This window comes from Pongo abelii, chromosome 3 (assembly GCF_028885655.2).
Source record: "Pongo abelii isolate AG06213 chromosome 3, NHGRI_mPonAbe1-v2.0_pri, whole genome shotgun sequence".
NCBI lineage: Eukaryota > Metazoa > Chordata > Mammalia > Primates > Hominidae > Pongo > Pongo abelii.
In genome coordinates, this window is record NC_071988.2 from 212,437,928 (window position 1) to 212,462,071 (window position 24,144).

Here is a 24,144-nt window from a genome sequence, read left to right on the forward strand (position 1 = left end):
TCTGAATCGCTCCGGGATGAAGTAACCCAGGCTGGCGATCCGGAGGGCCGCTGAGCGCCCCGCCGGCCAACGGGGCTGTGGGCCCAGCACTCAACCTGCACTGGTCACCGAGCATTTTCCTGGAGTGCTGGGAGCTGTTGGTTCTGGAGGCAGAAGACCGTTTTTCTGTCTGCCTTCCTTTATCTGTTTCTTGCTCCTTTTGTCCCTCGGTCCATCCTTCCCTCTGTTCTTCCCTCCCTCCCCCGATTTTTTCCTCCCTTTCTCTCTCCCTCCCTCTTTCTCTCCCTTCCAGGGTCCCTCCGTCCATCCATGCTTTCCTGGCTCCATCCTTCCGTCCCACTCTGTCTCTGTTCCCGTCCTCATCTCTGCCTGCCTTCTCGAAAGGGCAGCACCCCGGTTTGCGCGGGGTCTCCGGTCTTTATTTAGTTGCAAGGCGCTCCATGGTGCTGGCGAGGAGGCTGGCGGGACACGGGTTGGCAAGTGATAGTGAGCGAAGGGGCAGAGGAGTCGAGCTGCGGAAAGAACTCGCCTGGCTTCTGTCCGGGCCCAGTGTCTCGCGGACTGAGGTCTCCGCCAACCCGACTGAAGAACGCGGGGGAAAAAGGGATGAGAGCTCCTCCTGGGCTAGTTAGAAAACCTGGGCTGCTGCCTGCAAACCCGCGCGTGCGCAGTGGACAGTCCACCTCCCGGTACCTGGAAGGGCCCTGGGATCCCGGGGACGCTCAGGAAAGAATGACAGCCCTCCTCTGTGTGGAGTCTCTCGCCGGACCTGGAACTCAGGGATCCTAGACAGCTCCGCTGGAAGAGAAGACACGCCTCTCCATACCGAGCCAGAAGTTCACCGCGAAAGAGAGGCCGCCGCTCTGCCCCCGCCCCGCCCCAACCCCGCGTCCTAAAGCTCCTCCAGCAGAGCCCGGTGTTCTTCCTGGCTGAGGAGTGGTTCCAGCAGAGCGGGCTCTTACACCTCCTTCAGCTCCCCCAGTGACACCGGACCTAGGAAAGGTTGTGCCTTTTGCTGAAACTCTGGGGTCTATAGGAGCTCATCTAACAGGCTGGAGGTGAGTGCAGACGAGCGCCCCGGCTCCTGGAGCGGTTGGGAGGCGCCTGCATATGGCTGGCATCTGTGCTTGACGAGGAGGCCTCCGGGGTCGCGAGCTTCGGAGGCGGAGGTGCCCCGTCTTCGGGTTCCCACGCCGCCCTGGCGACCTCGGGCTCCAGCCCCACCGCTGACTCCGGTGGGACATGGGTGGCGCAAGCACACCTTGCCCCTGTGACTCAGCTTGAGGGGGCCCAGGCTGTCCCACCGAGCACGCGCCCAGCAGGCCGTCGCGCTGCGGGTCCCGGTCCTCCCGGCCTTTGCTCGGGTGCGCAGGCCACCGAGGAGCCTGAGGGTGGGAGAGCGCCCCGTCCGGGGGAGCCAGGGCAGCGTAGGCAAAATCCGCGCGTGCCGGGGCCGCTTGGGAGATCCCTCCTGCCGGCGCGGCCTGGCTGGGCTGGAGCACGGGGACGGCCCTCGCCCCCTGGCTCACGAAAGCCCCCTGGGGGAGAGCCCCAGGCGCGCAGGGCACGCGGGGTGCGGGAAGCGCCGTTCCCCACGCCCCGGCGTGGGCGAAGGCGACCCACGAAGGAGCAGGGTGACACCCACCGGGGGCCGCGTTGCACAGGCTGCCTGCGTGCGCGGGCGCCCTGCCACCCTGTCCCGGGTGCCTGGCCCGTCGATTCTGAAACCAGATCTGAATCCTGGACTCCGGGAGGCCCGTCTCTCTGGCCAGTTCTTCCCTGGCGGCGATGCCTGGAAAGCGATCCTTCTCAAAGGCGCGGAGGAGCAGGGCGGTCTGGGATCCGGTGACGGCGGTCCGCTGTCGCCTGCCTTCTTGCGGGCCGCGTCTCCCGGGCCAGGGCCGAGATTCCCGCCGGTGCTGCCTCAGCTGGCGTGACCTCTCATTCTGAAACCAAATCTGGACCCTGGGCTCCGGAACGCCGATGGCCTGGGCCAGCCCTTCTCTGGTGGCGATGCCCGGGTACGGGTTCCGCTCAAAGCAGGCTCGCAGGGCCTCGCTTTGGCTCGGGGTCCAGACGAGTCTCCTTCGCCGTCCTCGTCCTCGGGCTTCCGCGGGGAGGGTGCCGTCCGAAGGTGTCGGGAGAGCCATCGCGGGGAGCCCCGGCCGGAATTTCACGGACGGACACGGGCAGAGAGAGGCCCGCGGGCTCCCGGGCACCTCAGCCGGCCTGTGCACTGGGCGCAGGTGCAGCCAGGAGACCCTTAGAAAGACCTGCCACCTCCACCCCGTTATGAACATGCATGAGCTCGGGGCCCAAGGTCCCGGGGTAGCCCGCCCTCCGAAGCCGAAAACCACAGGGACCAGGGCCTTGTGGGGTGGGTGGGTGTAGGGCCAGACTGGAGGGGAAAGAGGGGCTTTGGGGCTGGCTCTCTGAGGTTCTCCAGTAATTCTATGGAAACTGGAAGCCGCTGTCTTGACTCCCAGTTTTCAGGCAGAAACCACCCCGAAGGGTGGAGTGTGGAACTGAACTTCCATGACAGTCTTGAGTTTTCCAGGCCCTCTCCGTGAAGGCGGCAATGCCTGTGGATGTCGCCGTTGCCGTGATAGTCTCACACACGCAGGGGTGTGGATCTCGTTCATTTTCATGTAGAAAACGAGAGCGAAACTACAGAGAAAAGAAACGTCCCGTGCATCACGGCCTGACCACGGATTCCTGTTTCCTGCAGCAAGAGAAGTCTCTACTGTGGCCTGTTTAGAAACTGGAAAGGAGAGCGAAGACAGGATGCTGCTTTTCCACGCTTCGCTGGAGGTTTCTGGGTCCCCACAGAGCTCGGGAAACAAACAGTCAACATGGTCACGCTTTCGGGGGCCAGAGACACATGAGCAACAGGCACCCTTGCAGAGGGCAAAGGGGTGGGCCTGAGTGTGACTCCTGTGTGGACGGGACTATCCCCCTCGCGCTCTGTTGCAGGCTCAAGGTGGGGCTATCTCATCTGTGAACCATGTGGATGAAAACCGGACAATCACCCGAGTCTTGGCTCATTGCTCTCTGGGCAATTCGCTCATTCCTCGGGAGGCGGAATTCGTCCGAATCGCTCCGGGATGAAATGACCCAGGCGGGCGATCCGGAGGGCCCGTGAGCGCCCCGCAGGCAGACGCGGCTGTGGGCCAAGCACTCAGCCTGCACTGGGCACCCAGCATTTTCCGGGAGTGCGAGGTCCTGCTGGTCCTGGAGGCAGAAGACCGCTTTTCTCTCTGCCTTGCTCTCTCTGTCTCTTGCTCCCTTTCTCTCTCTGTCCTTCCCTTCCTCCCTCCGCCCTCCCTACCTCCCTTCCTCCCCCCTCCCCACTTTCTCCTTTCCAATGTCCCTCTGTCCATCTGTCCTTTTCTCGCTCCATTCCTCCTTTTCTCTCTGTTTCTGTTCCTCTCCCCATCTCTATTTTTCAACATTATATGATCCCATTGTGTGTATCTGTGTGTTAACATTTTTAGCAATGAAGTTCATTTTCATTAAGATATGTATATTGTTATTTAGACATGTTATTTATGTATGTGCATTTGTTTAATAGACATAAATTTATTTCAGAGTTATTCTACAGCGTAGTGTAAGCAAAACTCATAAGCCGTGTCAACCCAAAAATTGTGTGACTCGCGTTACTGTGATTCTTTTCTATTGCAGTGCTCGAGAATAAAATCTCTCTATCTCCAATTTATATCTGTGTATTACCATTGAATTGGCCCCGTTTCCTGTAGTGACAGAACACTATTCCCGGACTATGACAAGAGCTGTGGACTGTGGGGAGGTCAGGGTTAGGATGATGCAGAAGTGAAAATAAGACATTCTCTTTTTCACATCTTTATTAAATACAAATTCCATATGAAAGAAATTTAAAATTCCAAACAACATTAATGTTTATTTCATTATTACATAAAGTGAAAATTACAAAGCAACCAAACAAGTCATTAATACACTTAGATAATGAAAGATTGTATGATCTCAGTACAAAATACAAGTAGAATATACATCAAATATAACAAATACACTGTGTTGTAGTCATATCCTGCAATACAGTACAATCAATTGAAATGTATAAAATACAATAAAATATAAATTCAGGATGTTTAAAATGAAATAAAACATGAGACAGGTCAATAAATAAGTACAATCATTTACCATTTAATATATCTTGACTTAAATTTTATGTAGAAATATTAAAAGTAAACAGCTTGCATAGTAATTTTACTATAATTATATCAAACTGTAAAAATGTATAGACATTTTCCCACAGGGAGTGCTACTAATGGTTTGTGGATATTAGTACTCCATGGGTTCAGGCTGGAAGAGTGAGAGCCTACAACATTTTCTGGATTAAAAGAGAAGCAATTTCTTGGTAAAGCGGCTCATGCCTGTAACCCCAGCACGTTGGGAGGCGGAGGCTGGCAGATCACTTGAGTCCGAGGCCAACCTGGCCAACGTGACAAAACTCTACTAACAATACAAGAAAAAAAAATTAGCCAGGCATGGCGGTACATGCCTGTAGTCCCAGCTACTTGGGAGGCTGAGGCATGAGAATTGTTTGAACCCAGGAAGCAGAGGTTGCAGTGGGCTAAGATTGTGCCACTGCACTCCAGCCTGAGTGACATAGCAAGACTGTCTCAAAAAAAAAAAAGAGCATATAATTTTATATTTACTTTTCTACAATCTAAAATATGCAAATTCACAATTACAATCTAATATTTTTCTGATTATATAGAAATGCACGACTGTCATCAGACATCCAAAAGGCATCAAATGTCTAACATGAAATATAAAATTTGTCTATAGCCTTAGCGGTCTGCAAAATGCAGGGCTCAGCATTCTGAGTATACCGCTCAAGTTTCTTTCCTATGACTTCTTCAGGTTCTGTCATTTATTAACACAGTGTGTCTAAAATTGTCACTGCTGGTCATCTGGAAGAATCTGAGAAGAAGCAGGTCCTTGTTCTCATTCCTAGAGCTGCATCTCTGCTGAATAGGGTCAGGGTGCTCCCAGCTTAGCCTTATCTGATCCACTGACAGGCTCAGTTATCTCCTGCCCAGGGAAGGGATAGGTTTCTCTCTCCAAGGCTGAATCCCCAGGACCAGGCATTGTGGCTGGGACAAGCCAGCTCTCAGCAGGGAAGACATAAGCTGCCTGGGTGGCCATGGAATACAAGGTCTGCACCTGGGCACACAGAGGCCCCCGGAGCTGAGTGAGCAGTATCCGCTGCTCACAGGTCAGTGGAGAATGGATCTGCTGTGCCCACACCTGGGCTAGGTCTTGATAAACAGCCTCTGACATAGCTCGCACAGAGGTCACCAAGCTTTTTCGAAGTGACGGTGTTTGGACTCCTAGGGCCCGAGACCTATGCCGCTCGCTGTGCCCAGTGCGAACCCTGGAATGTCCCCTATGGTGGACATCACAGGTCTCCTGGATTTCACTGTTGTGCACAGCGGTGGAGGATCTTGATTTTTTATTCAACGTCAAGCTGCACTCCTCTTCTGAACAGTTCCCTGCAAAGAAAGCATGTGAGAGACTCATCAGAGCAGTCCCCACAGACCCTCATTTCCAGGACCCCCTGTGCACCCAGGTGAACCCCACTTGTTTCTCCCACTTCTTCCCGTCCATCTCAGCACTGGAATGAAGTGAGGCTGAACCGCTTGTGAGTCCCCAGATATTCTCAGAGTGCTAAGATCTCAAAAATTTACTTGTCAATAAGTAACTCCCTTTCCGCTCCAGCCTCATATAAGTTTCCTGATTATTTGCTTTTTGGGGCAAACCAAAAACAAAAAAAGCCACCACCACCACCAACAACAACAAACACCAAGATTCTACCTGCTCTGTCTTGGCAGCTGTCCTTGGAACTGATTTTTCTTTTCCTGCAGTTTTCCCGGTATGAGCTGGACTCTGGTTCTGTGAACACAATGAAAGTTTGAGAAAGTGCCTCCAACTGAACACCTTGAAATTCCTAGTCCATCCTGGACACACAGGAGCTGAGGTTACCAGCAAACTCCAGCTCTCTTCTGTTCTCCAGTGTCCAGGATCTGTACGGCCCTGGCTGCCAAGGAGCTCCCAGTTTCCTTGCCAGGGGAGCCTGTGTTGCTACCCTGTCCCTTCTCACCTTGAAAGAGCCAAATCTTACCTGATCCAGCAGTGCTGTTCCCGGCCTTGAGCTTGGTTTCCTCAGAATTCTCCTTGTTTGGATTGGGCTCTGATCCTGCTGCAAAAGAAAGTTTAGATGAGTCACCTCTCCCTAGGAAGAGTCCCATAGTCTATCTCTGATGCATTTTTGCAGATCAGTCTTTCATGTGAAGCTCTTCTGCCAGTGTCACGAGTGAACACATTTCTCAAAGTCCTCTGAGAGCACTAAGCCATTTCCCATCCCCAAATCTCAAAATAAAACCCTACTAAAGACATATAGCTCAGTGTCCCTGATTCCAACCCTCCTTCCAGCCTCCACAGGAGCAGCCCAAGGCCTTACCTTGCCTTTGTATGTGCTTCTCACTGGAATGGGAGAAGGCGGTCTTGCCTTTTCCTTTGAATGGTTTCTTCTCATCTGAGCCCTTTTCTGTAAAGGAGATCTGCTGGAAAGCGGGCTGGTCAGTGGAGCACTGGGTGGAGGAGCAGTGGAGATCGGGGTTTTCATTTCCCTTTCCCATGTTGAAGCTCAAGTCAAAGGTGCGCTCTCTCACACGTCCAAAGGCAGAGTGTGGGTTATTCTGAAAGACATGCCTTTTATACCTCCCTCGGCTGGGCGTGGCTTACTCTTATTGGCTGAAGAGTTTTCTCATTTCTGCCGCTTCTTAGAGCCTCAATCAGAAGTTTCTTGCTGTAGTTCTACTGGGGACCTAGACACAGTTAAGGGGATACATTTTCAGGGTCCTCTTACCGTGTCAAGAAAACAAAGAACTGGGAGCACAGGGATCGGAAGATGGAGGAATCTTTTCTTCCAATTTCTGTTTCAGTTCCTACCTGGAAGATTTTATGATCCTGTTCACCTTTCAAGATGCACAATTAAACATGCCTATATTGACGTATGTTATACATTTTGCCCAGAAGGAGAATTTATTATACATAGTGTTAACATTGTATGCATAGATATTATAATTTCTTAAGTGCTTGGAAACAACAAATGTTAAATTATGGTTGATTGTATTAGACCCACACCTATATGATGAAATAAAAATGCAGAGAAAAAATAAATACCAAATGAAATGGCCCTTCCTACCTTAAAAATGGGGAAGATAATTAGATCAAATGCAATAAAATTGAATTGATTAGGTTGAGCCAGTGCTAACCTAATCAGCCCCTGATTCCTGAGGTAGCAAAAAGTCTAGGTGGAAAAACTTTCCCCCTTTCTCACCCTTCCTCAGTCATCCTGGGAGCACCATTTTGTTCTGTGGAATTTATTCAAGCTCCCTACTGAAAATGGACTTGGTTTCAAACAGGTAAACCATCAACTGATCACAAGAAAAACAGCCTAGATTCTGAACATCAGCTCCTGTCTTCACACCGCACACACCACCTGAATCCCATCAAAGCCCACGTTGTTTCTCAACATCCACCAGCAAGACGCATTCCAGGGCAGACTCTCAAAATTGCCTCAGTGAGATGGAACAAGATGTGGTGGAGCTCCAGGTTCAGAACAGCTGCCTCATCCCTTCCTACTGCGGCGGAGTCTGTCTCTGCTGGTCAGAGCCCTCCAACTAGCCTAGTCTATGTCCAAGCAAGTGTCCCCTAAAAGGACCTTCTTGTCTCCCCCTCTGCTGAGGAAAGCATGCAGGAATGAGACCTTCTATGTTAGTGAGTACTCAGCCTCCAGTCCCAAATGACTTGATTGACTGATGAACTGATTCCTTGAGGAGGAGAAAGACACGGGGAAGAGACTGTGTTGGGTGAGTCTGTGTTTTCCCAGCTGTGCTGCCTGTGCAAATAGTGGAACGAAAAAAGAATTAGTGGTAGACACTGCCTAGTGAAATTGTCTGAATGTAAATGGAACTCATCATAATATGATATCATTATATATTATAATATTATGATATAAAATTTATTTGACATCTGAATAAATTTTTATATATTATGATATATAAAATTTGGTCAGGTAATTTTATAAGAAAATTGAGTTAAATTTTGTAACAACATTAACACATAAACTCAATAGAAAGCTAGGAAAATTGTCTGCTCTTGTGTAAATGATTGCTTGTTGGATAACTCTGTAAAAGGTGTGAAGAGGGGTCTGCTACTTACTTGATAAGTAAGTACTTGATAAGACATCGACTTCCACATCTTTGCTTCTTTTAACCTCTCAAGATATGAGAATATTTTACTCTAAGAAAGTATTTTCATAGATATCATAATAGAAATTTTGTTCATTTTAGTTAATAAATTATTATAACATTTAGTGATTATTAATAATTTATGTCATTGTTAAAATATACTCCTACAGACAGCATATTACACATGTGTTTTGATTTGTCCTTTAATCTCAGGTAAATTTTTTAAATTTTTATTTATTAAATTCTATTTATTTTAGATAAAAGAGACCTTGTAACTGCCATATGATGTACTTTCTTAGAAAGAGAAATTATCAGGCAAAACTCAGGCTTGGCTGGGCATGGTGGCTCATGCTTGTAATCCCAGCACTTTGGGAGGCCAAGGCGGGTGGATCACCTTAGGTCAGGAGCTCAAGGCTAGCCTAGCCAACATAAGGAAACCCCATCTGTACTAAAAATACAAAAAAAAAAAAAAATTAACTGAATGTGGTGGCTCACGCCTGTAATCCCAGCTACCTGGGAGGCAGGAGGATTGCTTGAACCCAGGAGGCAGAGGTTTTGGTGAGCCGAGATCACGCCACTGCCCTCCAGCTGGGCGACAGAGCAAAACTCGTTCTCAAAAAAAGAAAAAACTCAGGCTTATTTTTATCAAAATCTAGATTTTAAGTAACATTTCTAGGTGTCCCCTTTCAATAAAAATCCAAACCAAAACAAACAAAAAATTTCTAGGTAATTCCCATGAATATTAATAACTGTTAAATTGGGTACTTTTATTTTTAAGAGAGGGATTGTTTATATGGATGTGTTGATGTGTCAAACACGTACAGTTAAAATTGTACCTTTTTTTGACAGACCCTCACTCTGTCCCTCTGGATGGAGTGCAGTGGTGCAATCACAGCTCACTGCAGCCTTGACCTCCCAGACTCCAGTGATCCTCCCAAGTCAGCCTCCCAAATAGCTGTGACTACAAGCGTGCACCACTATGCCCAACTTTTAAAAAATTGTTGTAGAGATGAGGTCTCACTATCTTGTCCCAGTGAGGTCCTGTTATGTTGCCTAGGCTGGTCTCAAACTCCTGAGCTCTGGCTTCCAAAGTGATGAGGTTACGAATGTGAGCCACCGTGCCCAGCCAAGATTAGACCTTTCAATGAGTGCACATCTTACCAAAAAAAAAAAAAAAAAAGAAACTTATTAAAAGATAAAGTCTGAGTTAAAAATGGATTCACATTAATGATTTTTAATTTGGTACTTCTATTCTTAAAAGAGGGATTGTTTATATGGGTGTGTTTATGTGTAAAAAGCTAGTTAAGGTCGAACCTTTATTTATTTATTTTTTTTGAGACAGAGTCTCACTCTGTCACCCAGGCTAATGTGCAGTGGCACAGTCACAACTTACTGTAGCCTCAAACTCGTAGAATCAAGGGATCCTGCTATGTCAACATCCCAAGTAGCTGGAACTACAGGCATGCACCACTGCCCCTGATTAATTAAAAAAAAAATTAATAAAGATGTGGTCTCACTATGCAGCCCAGGCTGCTCTCAAACTCCTGACCTCAAATGATCCTCCTGCCTTGTCATTCCAAAGTGATGGGGTTACACAGGCTTAAGCCATTGTGCTCAGCCAAGATTTTACCTTCAATGAGCACACTTTTTATACCACAAAAAATAATAATAAATAACAAAGTCTATGTGAGAAATGAGTTGAAGTATAGATAATACAAAATTGGCATGTTATTAGTTGTTGTTGAGCCTGGGTAACAGGCCTATTGTACTGTTTCTTTTATTTTGTGTATGTTTTAAATTTTCTGTAATAAAACATGTATAATAATACAAAGTTGATCTACAGTGTTAGCTCTCAAGATCTTAGTGACTTTGGGGGAGCAAAAAGAGCGAAAGTGGTTGCCAGGACATCAGTGAAGCTGGTTCTATTTCCAGGTTACACACATGTGTTCACTTTGTAATAATTCATTGAACTTTACATGATTTCTTTGTATACGTCTTTCTGCATGAATGTCATACATATATAAAAATTTAAATATTACCTATTTGCACAAAATTTTAACTTTATATCTCAGAATAATAGCACTGTTTTGTATTGTTTTAAAGTGGGACATGTTTGCTCAGGGCATCATCAAATGGATATTAATATTCCAAGGTATTTACTTATGTCCTAACACTTTGGTGACCTTCTAGGTCTTCCCATGTTTACATCAATTTAGTAAGTAAGATAGTTTTAAGTTTTTAGAGTATAGGCCAAGCATGGTGGCTCATGCCTACAGTCTCAGCTCTTTGGGAGGCCAAGGCAGGAGGATCATTCAAGTCCAGTATTTTGAGTTTTTTTAGGATGCAATTATTGTTCAGCAAAGACTTCTCCCCAGAGTGAGGTTCAGCAATGCAAGGGCACCTAGTGCATACTATGCATTTGGTATGAGTAGAACTGGATTGAATCAGGAATAAAATATGTAGCAGAGGTCAGTTCAGCAAGGACAAGTAGGTAATGCAGGTAAGATCAGAAGAGCACAACCCAGCAGCAAATCTTTCCATTTATTTCAGGAACCCATTTGCCACTAGTTCACCGGAAGAGGCTGATTTAAACCATTCATTTCAGGAAACCATTTGCCACTAGTTCACCCGAAGAGGCTGATTTAAAGCAGCAGTTTGGGGGCTTGGTTGTACCCCATAGTCACCCAGAGAGCTTTAAACAGCACTGTGGCTCAGGTCCCACCGCAGGGATTCTGAATTCATTTATCTATTGCCTTTTGAGTTTAGGTAATTTTAAAAGCCTCCCTGGTGATTCCCGTGTGCACCCAGGGGGAACAACCCCTGGTTCAGGGTGAGAAATGTATTTGCTGCGCATGCATTCCATGTGTGCAGCGGTGATTTACCCCATGGCCACTCCTGAGTTTGAGGTCTTAGAAAATACACTTGTCCTGCTAAAAATCAAAAAACAACTTCAAGACACACTCAGCTGTTTGACTAAAATGCAGCAGGAGAAAATATCTTCTCAACAGGTGTATCTGGATGGCACTTGCTTTCAGAGTAAAAGATGGTTTCAAGCACAATATAGCACTTTTTTCCTACAGGCTTTCAAGGCCTTTTACTGTCATATCCTTATGAATCACAGGAATAAAAAAATCATAGTTATATAACTGTCAAATATTGTATTAGGAAAAAAATTAAGGGCATGTCTTCCATGCTCAGGTACCCTGATTAAAATCAGTTAAGACCCATCTGCCCGGTGTGGTGGCTCACACCTGTAATCCCAGCACTTTGAAAGGCAGAGGCTGGAGGATCACTTGAGCTCAGGAGTTCAAGACCAGCCTGCTCAACATAACAAAACCTCATCTCTGCCAAAAATACAAATATTATCTGGTTGTGGTAGTGTGCACGTGTGGTCCCAGCTACTTGGGAGGCTGAGGTGGGAGAATTGCTGGAGCACAGAATGTCAAAGCTGCAGTGAGCCACTGCACCCCAGCCAGAATGACAGGGAAAGAGACTCTGTCTCAGAAAAAATAAACAATTAAAGAGACCCATTCTTTCAGACACCCTCATTCTTCTACGTAAAACACGAGGCTTTTGACTGAAATGTTTTAAGATGAACTGAAGATTCTCCCATAATCAGGAGCAGCAGATGGGGGTTGCTCCCTTCCTGTTCTTTGAGTTGAAGCAAGGCAGAGGTCTGGAGACTGAAACTGGTAAATACTCAAACTGGAAAATATATCAATTGCTTTCTTTTCATATGATGTATTAAGCTATTTTGCATTGCTATTTAAAAAACCTGAGACTGGGTAATTTATAAGAAAAGAGTTCGATTGGCTCATGGTTCTGCAGGCTGTACAGGAAGCATAGCACCAGGGTCTGCTTCTGTGAAGGCCTGGGGAAGCTTACAATCATGGTGAAAGAGAAGCAGGCATCTCACATGGTAGAAGCAGAAACAAGAAAGATGGGGGAGGGATGGGCCACACTTCTAAACAACCAGATCTTGAGAGTACTCACTGTCACAAGGACAGCACAGAGCCATGAGGGACTCACCTGGTGGTTCAACCACCTCCTCCCCAGGCCCCACCTGCCACATTGAGGATTAAAATTCAATATGAGATTTGGAGGGGACATCTAAACTATATCACATGACCATCAGAAAAACAGATGAAGAATTCATGGTTTCTACTGTCCAGAAACTTTTTATCTAGAGCAAATGGATTAATGGCTGAATTCAGCATCCTGTAGTCAGAAGGGAGAAGGGAGCTGCACAGGGGGCCTTGGCTGCATTTGCTCCATTTCCCTTATGCTGTTCCTTGAGTTCCGATGTCACCACCTGAAGGGCTATTCATGGACAGAAGAATTATTGTTATTGTTGTGATTATTTCTATTTCTTTTATCTTGGTAAAAATAAGTTTTTAGCTTCTCATATAATTGTCCTAAAAAACCCTAAGAGTTTTGCTTAAGTTTCTTGTTATCATGTGTTATAAAAATTGACAGGGAAGTGACTAAAACAGATTAAAATTACACAAGCTCTAAGAGTCAAGTCTCTGTTGGGCAGGCTTAGGAAAGACAGAACTGGAAATACTCTACCAGCATGAACATCAGAAACATGGGGTCCACTTTCTGTTCCAGCCCTGCCCAGATCCACCCTTTTCTAAGGCCTCATCCAGGTCTGGCCTCACCCTAGAATCTTCTCTCACAGAACTGATTAAAGGAGACCAGAGATTCGGGCGGGGGCTCCTGCTGCCTCTCCTGAGCTGGTGCCCACAATTTCCTAAAATGGAAAAACAGATAAGTGGAAGCAAATAATTCTATATTTGGGGGTTATAATTTCTTTTTCATTGAAGCCAGTGCTTCTAGAGACACCCCACCTAGCAACTTGTTTTCCATTCCTGCAAATTCAGTAGCTGCTCCACAAGGCACAAGAAGGTAAATATAAATATAAAACATCTCTCTGAACAGTTCACCCTTTTTTCTCTATCCCTTTCATCTGTCGATATAGCTTTTATTCTGCACATTTTATTTTCCAGGTAGATAATTTTTAAAATGGAAGAAAAAATAGAAACGCTAGGCCCTTCATTTAAATCCTGAAAATTACAGAAAACTTAGCACCCAACTCCCAGGGTACTATGAGGATTAACTCACATCATGTAATGTTTCCTGAACAGTGCTCTGTAACGGACTTCTGAACACATAGTATGTGCTCAGTAAACATTGTATTAACTCATGTGTACATGTTTTCCAAATGCAGACTTATTCAAACGTTGATGCCTTCTCTAGGCTTTCTAAACTGTAAAGAGCCAGCAGAAAATGACATGTTTGAAAATGGTGATTGGTGGCTTCCACTTTGGGCCAAAAGTATTTGTGTTGTGGTAACAGTGTTGGGTGTCAGGAGGTCTGTGCTGTGCTTACTTCCTCTAGCTGAGTGCTACTATATTGGATGTAGTGGAAGAAACATCAGCATTAAGAGGAGACTTTTTAAAGAAGCCAATTCATGGACCCCTTCCAAACCTGCAGTATCACATCACTAAGAGAGAGCCTGGAATCGGAAATAATTCATATGCACATTGAAACTTGAGAGGCAGCTGGGTGCGGTGACTCATGCCTGTAATCCCAACACTTTGAGAGGCCGAAGTAGGCAGATCGCCTGAGGTCAGGAGTTCAAGACCAGCCTGGGCAACATGGCCAAACCATGTCTCTACTAAAACATACAAAAATTAGCCAGGTGTGGTGGCTGGTGCCTGTAATCCTAGCTACTCGGGTGGCTGAGACTACAGAATCACTCGAACCTGGGAGGTGGAAGTTTCAGTGGGCCAAGATGGCGCCACTGCACTCCTGCCTGGACAATGAGTGAAAACTCTGTTGAAAGAAAGAAAGAAGAAAGAAAGAAAGAAAGAAAGAAAGAAGGAAAGAAGGAAAGAAGGGAAGAAGGGAAGAAAGGAAGAAAGGAAGAAAGAAAGAAAGAAAGAAAGAAAAAGACTTGAGAGGCAATGCTTAGCTAAGTGGCTCTCAGCCCATGCTTCCAGCCATAATCACATGGCCAGTTTAAAGAAATACCATCACCTGTGCCCTCCCCAGAGACTCTGTCTATTGCTCTTGGTGGAAGCATCTAAGTGGTTGTAATTAGAAAGTCAAATTGTCCCTCTTTGATGATTATATAATATGATATATACAAAAATTCTAAAGACCGCCGTAAAAACTCTTAGGTTTGATAAATAAATTTAATAATGTTTCAGGATGCAAAAATCAGTGTACAAAAATTGGTAGCATTTTTATACTCTAATGATGATCAAGCTGAGAACTGAATTAAAAAGTCACTTCCTTTTACAATAGCTACCAAAAAAGGTAAAATGCTTAGAAATACAATTAGTCAAAGAGATGAACAATCCCTGCAATGAAAACTACAAAACACTGATGAAAGAAATTGTACATGACACAAAAGAGAAAAACATCCCATGCTCATGGATTGGAAGAATTATGATCAATAAAATGACTCTACTGCCCAAAGCAATCTACATATTAAATGCAATTCCTACAAAAATGCCAATGTTACATTTTATAAAATTCGAAAAAAAAAACACTAAAATTCACATGGAACCACAAAAAGAGCCTGAATAGTCAAAGCAAATCTAAGCAAAGAGAATAAAGCTGGAGATATTACATTATTTGACTTAAAATTGTGCTAGAAGGCTGTAGTAACCAAAACAGCACGGTACTGATATAAATCGACACATAGATCAATGGTACAGAATAGAGAACCTAGAAATAAAGCCACATACCTACAAACAATTGATATTTTACAAAGTCAACAAAAACACACACTGGAGAAATGACATCCTATTCAACAAATTGTGCTGGAAAAATTATATTGCCGTATGCAGAAGAATGGAATGGGACCCCTATGTCCCACCATATACAAAAATCAACTCAATATGGATTAAAAGACTAAAATGTAAGACCTGAAACTATAAAAATGCTAGAAGAAACTCTAGGATAAACTCTTCTAGACATTGACTTGGACAAAGAATTTATGACTAATATCTCAAAAGCAGATGTACCAATAACAAAAATAAACAAAAGGAACTCAATTAAACTAAAAAGCTCCTGAAAATGAGCTTTCTAATTAACACAGTGAACAGAAAACCTATGGAATGAGATAAATGTTTACGAGTTTTGCATGTGACAAAGATCTAGTGTCAAGAATATGCAAGGAACTCAAACAGCTCAACAAAAATAAAACAAGTAAACTCATTAAAAAGCAAGCAAAGAACATGAACATTAAAAAAAAAAAGACACTGATGGTCAATGGTCAACAAGCACGTAAAAGATGCTCAACCTTGTCAATGATCAGAGAAATACCAGTTAAAAACCACAATGAGATACCAACTTACACCATGCAGAATGGCTATTACTAAAAAGCAGAAAAATGAGCTATCGGCAAGGATACAGAGAAAAGGGAACACTTATACATTGTTTGTGGGAAAGTAACTTTCTACAACCTCTATGGAAAACAGTATGGAGATTTCAAAATAGACTAAAAATAGAACTTCCATTTGATTCAGCACTCCCACTACTTGGTATCTACCCAAAGGAAAACAATTTGTTACATAAAGAAAATACCCATGCTCACGTTTATCACAGCACTATTCATAATAGCTGATATATGAAATCAATTTAAATTTATCAATCAACAATTGAATAAAGAAAATGTGCTCTACAAGTATACCATGGAATGCTACTCAGCCATGAAGAAGAATAAAATCATGTCTTTTGCAACAACATGAATAAAACCGGAGGCCATTATTGTAAGTGAAAAAACTCAGAAACAGAAAATCAAATTCTGTATTTTCTCACTTGTAAATGGGAACTCAATTACGCATACACTTGGATACAGAGACTGGAAAAATAAACACTGGAAACTCAGATGGGAGGTTGGAGAGGGTTTAGGAATGAGAAAATAACTAATTGGGACAATAAACAACATTCAGATGATTGTCACACCAAAAGCCCATGTTTCATCACTATGCAACATGCTCCTGTGAGAGAGCTGCATTTGTACTCTCTAACATATTAATAAAGAGATTAAAAAAAAAAAAAAGGCCTGGTGTGGTGGCTCAAGCCTATAATCCCAGCACTTTGGGAGGCTGAGGCGGGCAGATCACTTGGTCCAGGAGTTCAAGACCAGCCTGGCCAATATAGTGAAACCCCATCTCTACTAAAAAGACAAAAATTAGCCGGGCGTGGTGGCACATGCCTGTAGTCCTAGCTACTCGGGAGGCTGAGGCAGGAGAATCACTTGAACCCGGGAAGCGGAGGTTGTGGTGAGCCGAGATTGTGTCACTGCACTCCAGCCTGGGAACAGAGGGAGACTCCGTCTCAAAAAAAAAAAAAAAGAGAAAAAAAAAAACTTTGGCTTTTATGAAGAGGACAAACTGAATAGACCTCATAATTTTCATAAATAATTATATTAGACAAAAAATTTTAATAAAAATAAAAAATAATATTGTATTTTAAGAATGGTATAGAAAGATAATTTGATGAATTCGAGTAGTTAGTACTTAGCACATACAATATGTTAGGCAAGATTCTAAGCCACTTAGACCTTTATGGACAGAATATGTAACAGAGTAAAATAAATAACACAAAGATTCATTGGCAATGACAAACTGACATATTTTCAATCATATTAGATGATATTAAAACCATTAACAAATTTACTGTTTTGTTTCATAATAAAAAAGAATGTTAAATAACTTCATTAAAAAGTTTGACTAATTAGGCATATAGATAAATGGGCAGCATTTTGACCAGTACACATACACATTTTCAAACACCAGACAAAATTATTTATTTATTTTTTGCGGGGAGAGAACAGTTTTATTATCTGGGGATACAGTGGGGTCCTTTCCCTGGGAGGTGGGTCTTCCACTGGTTACCCCCGCCAGGGCTCCAGGGGGCGCCATGCGATTCAGTGCTGGGCTCCGCTGGGGGCCGGGCCTTGGAGAAAGCGAACTGTGCGGGGAACCAGCAGCTGTGGGGTCCTCACCGCCCGCTCCGCCCGGCTGCACCGGGCCTCCTGGTGCTCCTCAGGCTCCCGCCGAGTCTGCGTCTCTGGAGTGCAGTGAACCATCTTGCCCAGAACCTTATCCTCACAGTCCAGTTTGACGCAGGTCAGGCATTTCTGCTTCCTCCTCTCGGGCTGGACTTTGCACTTGGGTTTCTTCCAGTCCTTCCTCCCGCCGCTTCTCTGTCTGCCGGAGCTTAAATTCCAGCCTCACAAATGTTCCAGCTGGGAAGGGCGTGTCCAGGGCGCTGTCCACACTGGTCTCCCGGAAGGCCCGCTGCAAGGGCGGGTGCTTGCAGCAGATTCCTCCAGGGCCACCTGCAGGCCCCGGCGCTGGCCCCCTGTGCTCGGCACCCCGCGCGCCCCCCGCGCCCACCCACGGGGCCAGCGAGATCCGCAGCCGTCTCAGGCTTCCCCTGTCACCCCGACGCTGCGAAGCGGGTGTGCGCCCCTTAGTTCTTCGAGCCCGCCGGGAGCCACCTCCTCCCATGCCCTGCCTCTGGGGGGACCATGCCCGCAGAACGCTGGGCAGAGGCGAAGGAACCGGGAAATGTCCCTTTCTCCACACTGACCTTGGGGTGTGCCGGGTCCTCTCCACTCCCTCCCACCCTGCCCGCGCTGTTGCCTGGGGCCCGCAGTTTCAGCAAAGTTCCCTGCCGCGCCGGGAAGCCGTCCTGTTGCCCACGCTCACCCTTCCTGCTTTTCTGGCCCATTCTCTCTCCCCACTGGGTCTCCGACACGACCCTCTCTCCTCCCGGCTGTCCCCGGAGCCCCTCTCTGCTTCCCCAACTCAGCCCCCTCTCTGACAGCTTCTCCCTCCCACCCCCAAGCGAATCTCTGGGCTCCCACGGGGTGCCCCCAATCCCTGGGGCCTAGGTCAACCAGACAAAATTATTTTAAATGGGAAGATTTGAATTCCATTGAATTCGTGAAAGCAGGAATCCATCTGGTCATATTTTAAATAATTTTGAAATGATAATAGCAATTATCCATTTAAAGTTTAACCAGAATTCAGAATAACCACCATTTTACCAGAAAAAAAACAAAAACCTGTTATAACTAACCAAGTCAGTAAATTCTCAGGATACAATATTAACATATGAACATCAGTTGCATTTTTTTACAGTAACAACAAAATATCTGAAACAAGAATAAAGATAGTTCCATTTCCAATATTATCAAATAGAGTGAAATACTTAGGAATGAGTTAACAAATAATATGAAAGATCTGCGTACTGAAAAGTATAAAATGTTGAGGAAAGAAAATGAAGAATACAAAATGAGAAATATGTGTTCATGGATTCTAAAAATTAATATTGTTAAAATATCCATACTACACAAAGTGACCTACAGAGTTAAATTTCTATCAAAATTTTAATGCCATTTTATTAAAATGTAGAACAACAATTTTAAAATTAGTATGGAACCACAAAAGACCTCAAATAGCCAAATGCTGAGAAGAACAAAAAGGCTGAAAGCCTCACACTTCCTGATTTCAAACTATTACAAAGCTGTAGTCATTAATATAGTATAGTACCTACATAAAAACCAATAGAACAGAATAGAGGACCCAGAAATAAACTCACAGATATACAGTCAACCAATCCCACAGAATGGAGAAAGGATAAACACATCAAGGAGTGGTGTAGGAAAAACTAGATATGCACAGAAAAAAGTGAACCTTTCTCTCATATCATCACAAAATGAATTTGAAATGAAATAAAGACTTAAACATAAGAACTGAAATCATGAATCCTCTAAAAAAAATGGGGAAAAACCTCCTTGACACTGGTCATGGCAATGATGTTTTGGATATGACACCACGAACACAGTCAACAAAAGCAAAAATGAACAAGTTGAACTATGTCAAAGTAAAAATTTTCTGCACAATAAAGGAAACAATCAACAAAATATAAAGGCATTATAGGAAATGGGAGAAAATATTTGTAAACCATATATAGGATAATATGTTACTATCTAAAATATATGTCATACTAATCAATACAAAAAAAGAACCCACAGCAGAATTAAAAGCAATTTCTTGATTAATAATTGGGCAAAATATATAAATAGCAATTTTTCCAAAGATATACAAATGGCCAGCAGGTATATAAAAAATGCTCAACATCACTAATTATCAGAGTAATTAAAATCAAAATCACAATGAGGTATCACCTTATCGTGGTGTTTGGATGCCTATTATCAAACAGTCAAAAGATAAAAAGTGTTAGGGTGTAGAAAAAGAACACTTGTCCACTGTTGCTGAGGATGTCAATTGGTGCAGCTATTATGAAAAACAGTATGGAGGTTCCTTAAAATTTTTAAACTAGAACTACCATTAATCCCAATTTGGAGTATATAGCCAAAGGACATAAAATCAGGATCAGCAAGGGTATGTGCACTCCTCTGATACAGATAAATAAACTGATACATAATTTCAGCTTTAATAAAAATGAAACTCTTTCATCTACTACAATATTGATAAATCTTGAAGACATTATGCTAAGTGAAATAAGCCGAATACAGGACAACTACTGCATGATCTCGTTTGTATGTAAAATCTAAAAAAGTAAATAAAAATAAAAGAATAAAAAGCCATGGAAACAGTAGAACGGTGGTTCCCATGGGCTAGGAAGTGGGGAAAGTGGGGAGATTTCCATGGAAGGGGGCACCTTCTGTTACAAGGTGAGTAACTGCTGGGACCTAATGTACAGAATAGTGACTATAGTTAACAACACTGTGTACTTGAAATTTGCTACAAGAGTAGATCTCAGGTGCTCTCACCACACACACAGAAACGTATTAACTATGTGAGGGGATAGATATGCTAACTAGCTTAACTGAGGTAATGTAAAGACTACTGACATCTCAAAACACTCTATTGTACACCCTAAAAATACACACTTTTCAATTTGTCAATCATAGCTCAACGAATGGAGAAAAAAAATAAGAGTAACCAGCAGGTCATATCTAGCCACAGGGAAACTCGATTTAAAACACGCTTGGCTACTGTTTGCAGCTCAACTCGGGAACGGCCGGAGCGCTTCTGGCCCCTGGACTTGGACGCTCCTCCCGCGGCCCCCGTGGCTGTGGCTCCGCCGGCCCCCGCTTCGGCCCCGCGCAGCCCCTCCGAGGCCGCAGCCGTCGGGCGCCCGAACTCACGGCCTCGGGCCCGTACCCGCCGCCAGCGCCTTGGCTGTGGCCGCTCCTCCCCCTCTCCGAGCCCGAGCTGGCCCAGCGGAGAAGGAGGGCGGAGAAGCTGGAACCCTAACGCTGAGCTGCAGGCGGCAGGTGCGGGAACGGGAGACGCTATGGCCTCGCACAGGACGGCTGCTCAGAGCGGCACGAGCAACCGCCAGGAGCTCCGCACGCAGCTGGAAGAACTCAGTCACGTACTCCGCTGTGGGAGAAATGGAGATAATAAAAGTCTGATGTAGAAGTACTCGCAGAGAACCATGCTCCTTGGTCAATCTCAGATTATTATTATCAGACCTACTCTAATGATGTTAGTCTTCCAAATAAAGTGAGTGACTGAACTGTCAAATCAGCAAGATCAGGATATTGAAACTCTTGCTTTGAATTCTAACGACCAGTTATAAATAGAAAATGATGCTCACCCTGGTACTGATAGGACACCAAATGTTAAATGTAGACAAGAGGGTCATTTGCCTCAAATTCACAGGAGCCAGCATCTGCATTAGCAGCACAAGATACATCCTTAGAAGGTTCGTCATTAGATGGAAGTTTGAGAGCTGCAGCAGAAGCGGCTTTAGCACAGACTGGATTTAGTTATGATGAAAATATTGGACTGTATTTTGATCACGGCACTGGTTTCTATTAAGATTCTGAGAATCAAATATATTATGATTTAATTTATTACTACTGTGATGTGGAAAGTGGTCGCTATCGATTTCATTCTCGAGTAGATTTGCAACCTTATCAGACTTATAGCACAAAACAAAAATGAAAAATTGAGAAAAGAAAGGATCCAGATTCTTCTACAAAAAAAAAAGTGAGGAAAAGGATTTGAATTCAGAGGATCAAGAAGCCTTCAGTGTTGAACATACAAGCTGCAACGGGAAAAACAATTTCACAAATGTGAAAAAAAAGCCAAAATAGGCATTCATCACAAAAATAATCCCCCAAAATTCACTGTTCCAGTTAGTGGAAATGCTATGGAATCTCCTCTTAATGAAAACATCTCAATTCATCTTTAAGGATGAGAAAATCACAGAGACTGATAGTGAACCAGAAGAAGGTGAAATTGCGACTCTCAGACCGAGGGTAGCTATGATGAAGGCATTACCACTAAAGGCAATGCAACTGCAAAAGATACTGAGGAGGAAGATTAGGAAAAAGTGTGGCCCTCATATATGAGAGTAATTGTCGTTAGATCACCTGTGTTACAGACAGGGTCATTCTTCATCATTACTGCTGTAAAACCTGCTACAATTGGAATAGAAAATGATATGGAGCATACTCTTCGAATCCATGAAGTTGGTGTAAGTTTCATGCAGAAATCTATTTTGACCATGACTTACAAAGTTATGTCCTTTTGGATCAGGCAGTCAAAATGGAACAATTGTTAATGGAAAATGGATTGTTCAGCTGAAAACTAAATGTGTCCCTTATGAACCTGAGCATGGAGATAAAGTGAAAGTTGTAGACACTGTGTTATCTTATTACATTCACCCTGGCAGTAATAGCTGTGTTGGATGTGAACCAGGGCAGGTTAGAGCTCACCTTTTCCTTGATAAGAAAGATGAATCATTTGTTGGTCCATCATTAACTAAGAAGGAAACGAGTTGGAAAGAAGAAAAGGATTTTAAAAATATACGAATAAAATATGGTTTACAGAATACAGACTACAAAAATGATAAGATACTGGAGAATCAAAAATATAAAGATAAAGCTGGAAAACATAGGGAGCAGATTGGAAGTGAAGGAAATTTCCAAAGAGATGATGCTCCTGCATCTGTTCATTCTGAAATTACTGATAGCGACAAAGGTCAGAAGATGTTGAAAAAGATGTGTTGAAAATAGGAGAAGGCCTGGGGAAGGATGGTGGGAGAATAAAAAGTCCAATACAGCTTCAGCTTCGGCAAACACATGCAGGATTGGAGACAGACAAACCATCCTCAATTAAAGAGACTCACCTTCTCCAAAACAAGAACAACAACAACAACTGGGACAAAGCACAGGAGAGGTTTGCTGAAAACTTTCCAGAAACTAACTTCCAAAAGATGACCTAGGAACCATTCCTTGGGTAAAAGGGACTGAGGAGTGAAGGTTAATCACAGAAGAAAACTCAAGCTTTTTTATAAATAGAGTTTGGAAACTCTTATTTTATTGCAGAATGTTTCTCCCCAAAAAAGTCAATGGCACAAGAAAGCTGTGTCACAGTTTACCCCTTCCTGATTCAGAAATGTGTAATAAAATGTGGTTTTTAGCTTTTAAAAAACACTTTTTAAACTAATTATTAGTGACTGAATTAAGTTATACAGTAAGTGAACTAAAGTTCACAGGGCACAGATAAGTTTATCAAATTTTACTATTTTATCTTGTCATTTACAACATCCATATAAGCAATTAGCCATATAAGCAAAATTCATATAACCACTTAAATGTTCATTTGTCCTTGTCTCCATGTATTCATACTAGTATGCACAGAAAATACAGCAAAAGAAACATCTAAAATCTATAAAAATAAATCTGACAATATACATTCTTTTTTATGCCCTTCAGGACCTAGATAAAAAATGTTGAGACAACATGAATAGTGATGCATACATTTTCTTATATTTGGAATAGCCTAAATCATATTAAAGAACTAATGAACAGGTGACATGTCACAGAAAATTCATCTTTTATTGTTTTCTTCGGTGAAGAATCTGAATATGTTGATATATACTGTACATTCAGCATTTGCATTTGGTTTGTTTCATAGCTAATGAAATGTTTATACACGAACAAATGAGTACAGTATTGAAATAGTCCATGTGCTGGCATTCATACTTTTTATAAATACCATTGCAGGCACTGAAGTTGTGCCAGAAAAATCTGATTTCGAGTACAAAAGGAATACTTAGCCAGGGCCTCAAGCTCAATATATTTATTGAAAATATCCTAAATTGCCATAAAACATTATAACGTTAAATTATTCATTTCAATAAATTATGAATTAACAAAAAATACAAATGTCTTTTATGGATCAGGGAAGTCCTAATGAGACAGAATGGCCATTGAAGCCAAAAGGTCTGAATTCAGGTAAATAATTTTACTCATATTAGTTTTATGTTAGAGAAAACAATACTTCTGACCATATACTATTTATTGCAGTGGAGTATTTCAAAAATATGTACATAATATATAATTAATTTTCTAATGATATAAAGTAATCACACTCTACAAATTATTACAATATGGTCTATTGATGAGAGGGGTGTTTCAGATGAAAAAAACTTGGAATTTCTCATGGTGATAGATGCCATAGAAAATCTATGTAAAATATTTCACTCATATATTGATATTTCTGCTTTTCAGAAAAATAATATAAACACTTAATGCAGACAATTAAAATCACCAAGAAGTTACAAGAATTCACAGAATGCCTAATATAGTTGAAAGGAAATTAAGAAAACTTCCCAGGACTGGAAGTAAATAAAGGTAATGATCCAGAGAAGTAATCAACCTAAGAGGCCAGGGCTCCACTCAGATGCATCTGATTACAAGAATGTCAGGTCCATGTGGGTTGTTCCCTTCTGACAAGGCAAATGGAATAAACAAAGAGACACTGCCTGCAGG

General features: G+C 43.3%; 1 protein-coding gene and 1 pseudogene across 1 annotated transcript; one reads left to right on the top strand and one right to left on the bottom strand.

Annotated features, from left to right (window-relative positions):
• Nucleotides 1-3,927: 3,927 nt before the first annotated feature.
• LOC129059214 (protein FRG2-like-2) lies at nt 3,928-6,771 on the bottom strand. Its single transcript, XM_054554874.2, has 4 exons — nt 6,503-6,771; nt 6,164-6,241; nt 5,857-5,934; nt 3,928-5,534 (listed from the first exon to the last, which is right to left on the bottom strand). Exons 1-4 carry the CDS (start codon nt 6,678-6,680, stop codon nt 5,020-5,022), a joined length of 849 nt encoding a protein of 282 aa, XP_054410849.1. The 5' UTR covers nt 6,681-6,771; the 3' UTR covers nt 3,928-5,019.
• Nucleotides 6,772-20,269: 13,498 nt separating this feature from the next.
• On the top strand, nt 20,270-22,647 carry LOC134761330 (angiogenic factor with G patch and FHA domains 1-like; annotated as a pseudogene).
• Nucleotides 22,648-24,144: the final 1,497 nt, after the last annotated feature.

Excerpts from the sequence above, each read along its gene's own strand:
- LOC129059214 (XM_054554874.2), bottom strand. The coding sequence starts at position 6,680 with ATGGGAAAGGGAAATGAAAACCCCGATCTCCACTGCTCCTCCACCCAG. Across the intron at positions 6,242-6,502 it reads GAAGCACATACAAAGGCAAG|CAGGATCAGAGCCCAATCCA; the intron begins GTAAGGCCTTGG and ends TTTCTTTTGCAG. Across the intron at positions 5,535-5,856 it reads CAGCTGCCAAGACAGAGCAG|GGAACTGTTCAGAAGAGGAG; the intron begins GTAGAATCTTGG and ends CTTTCTTTGCAG.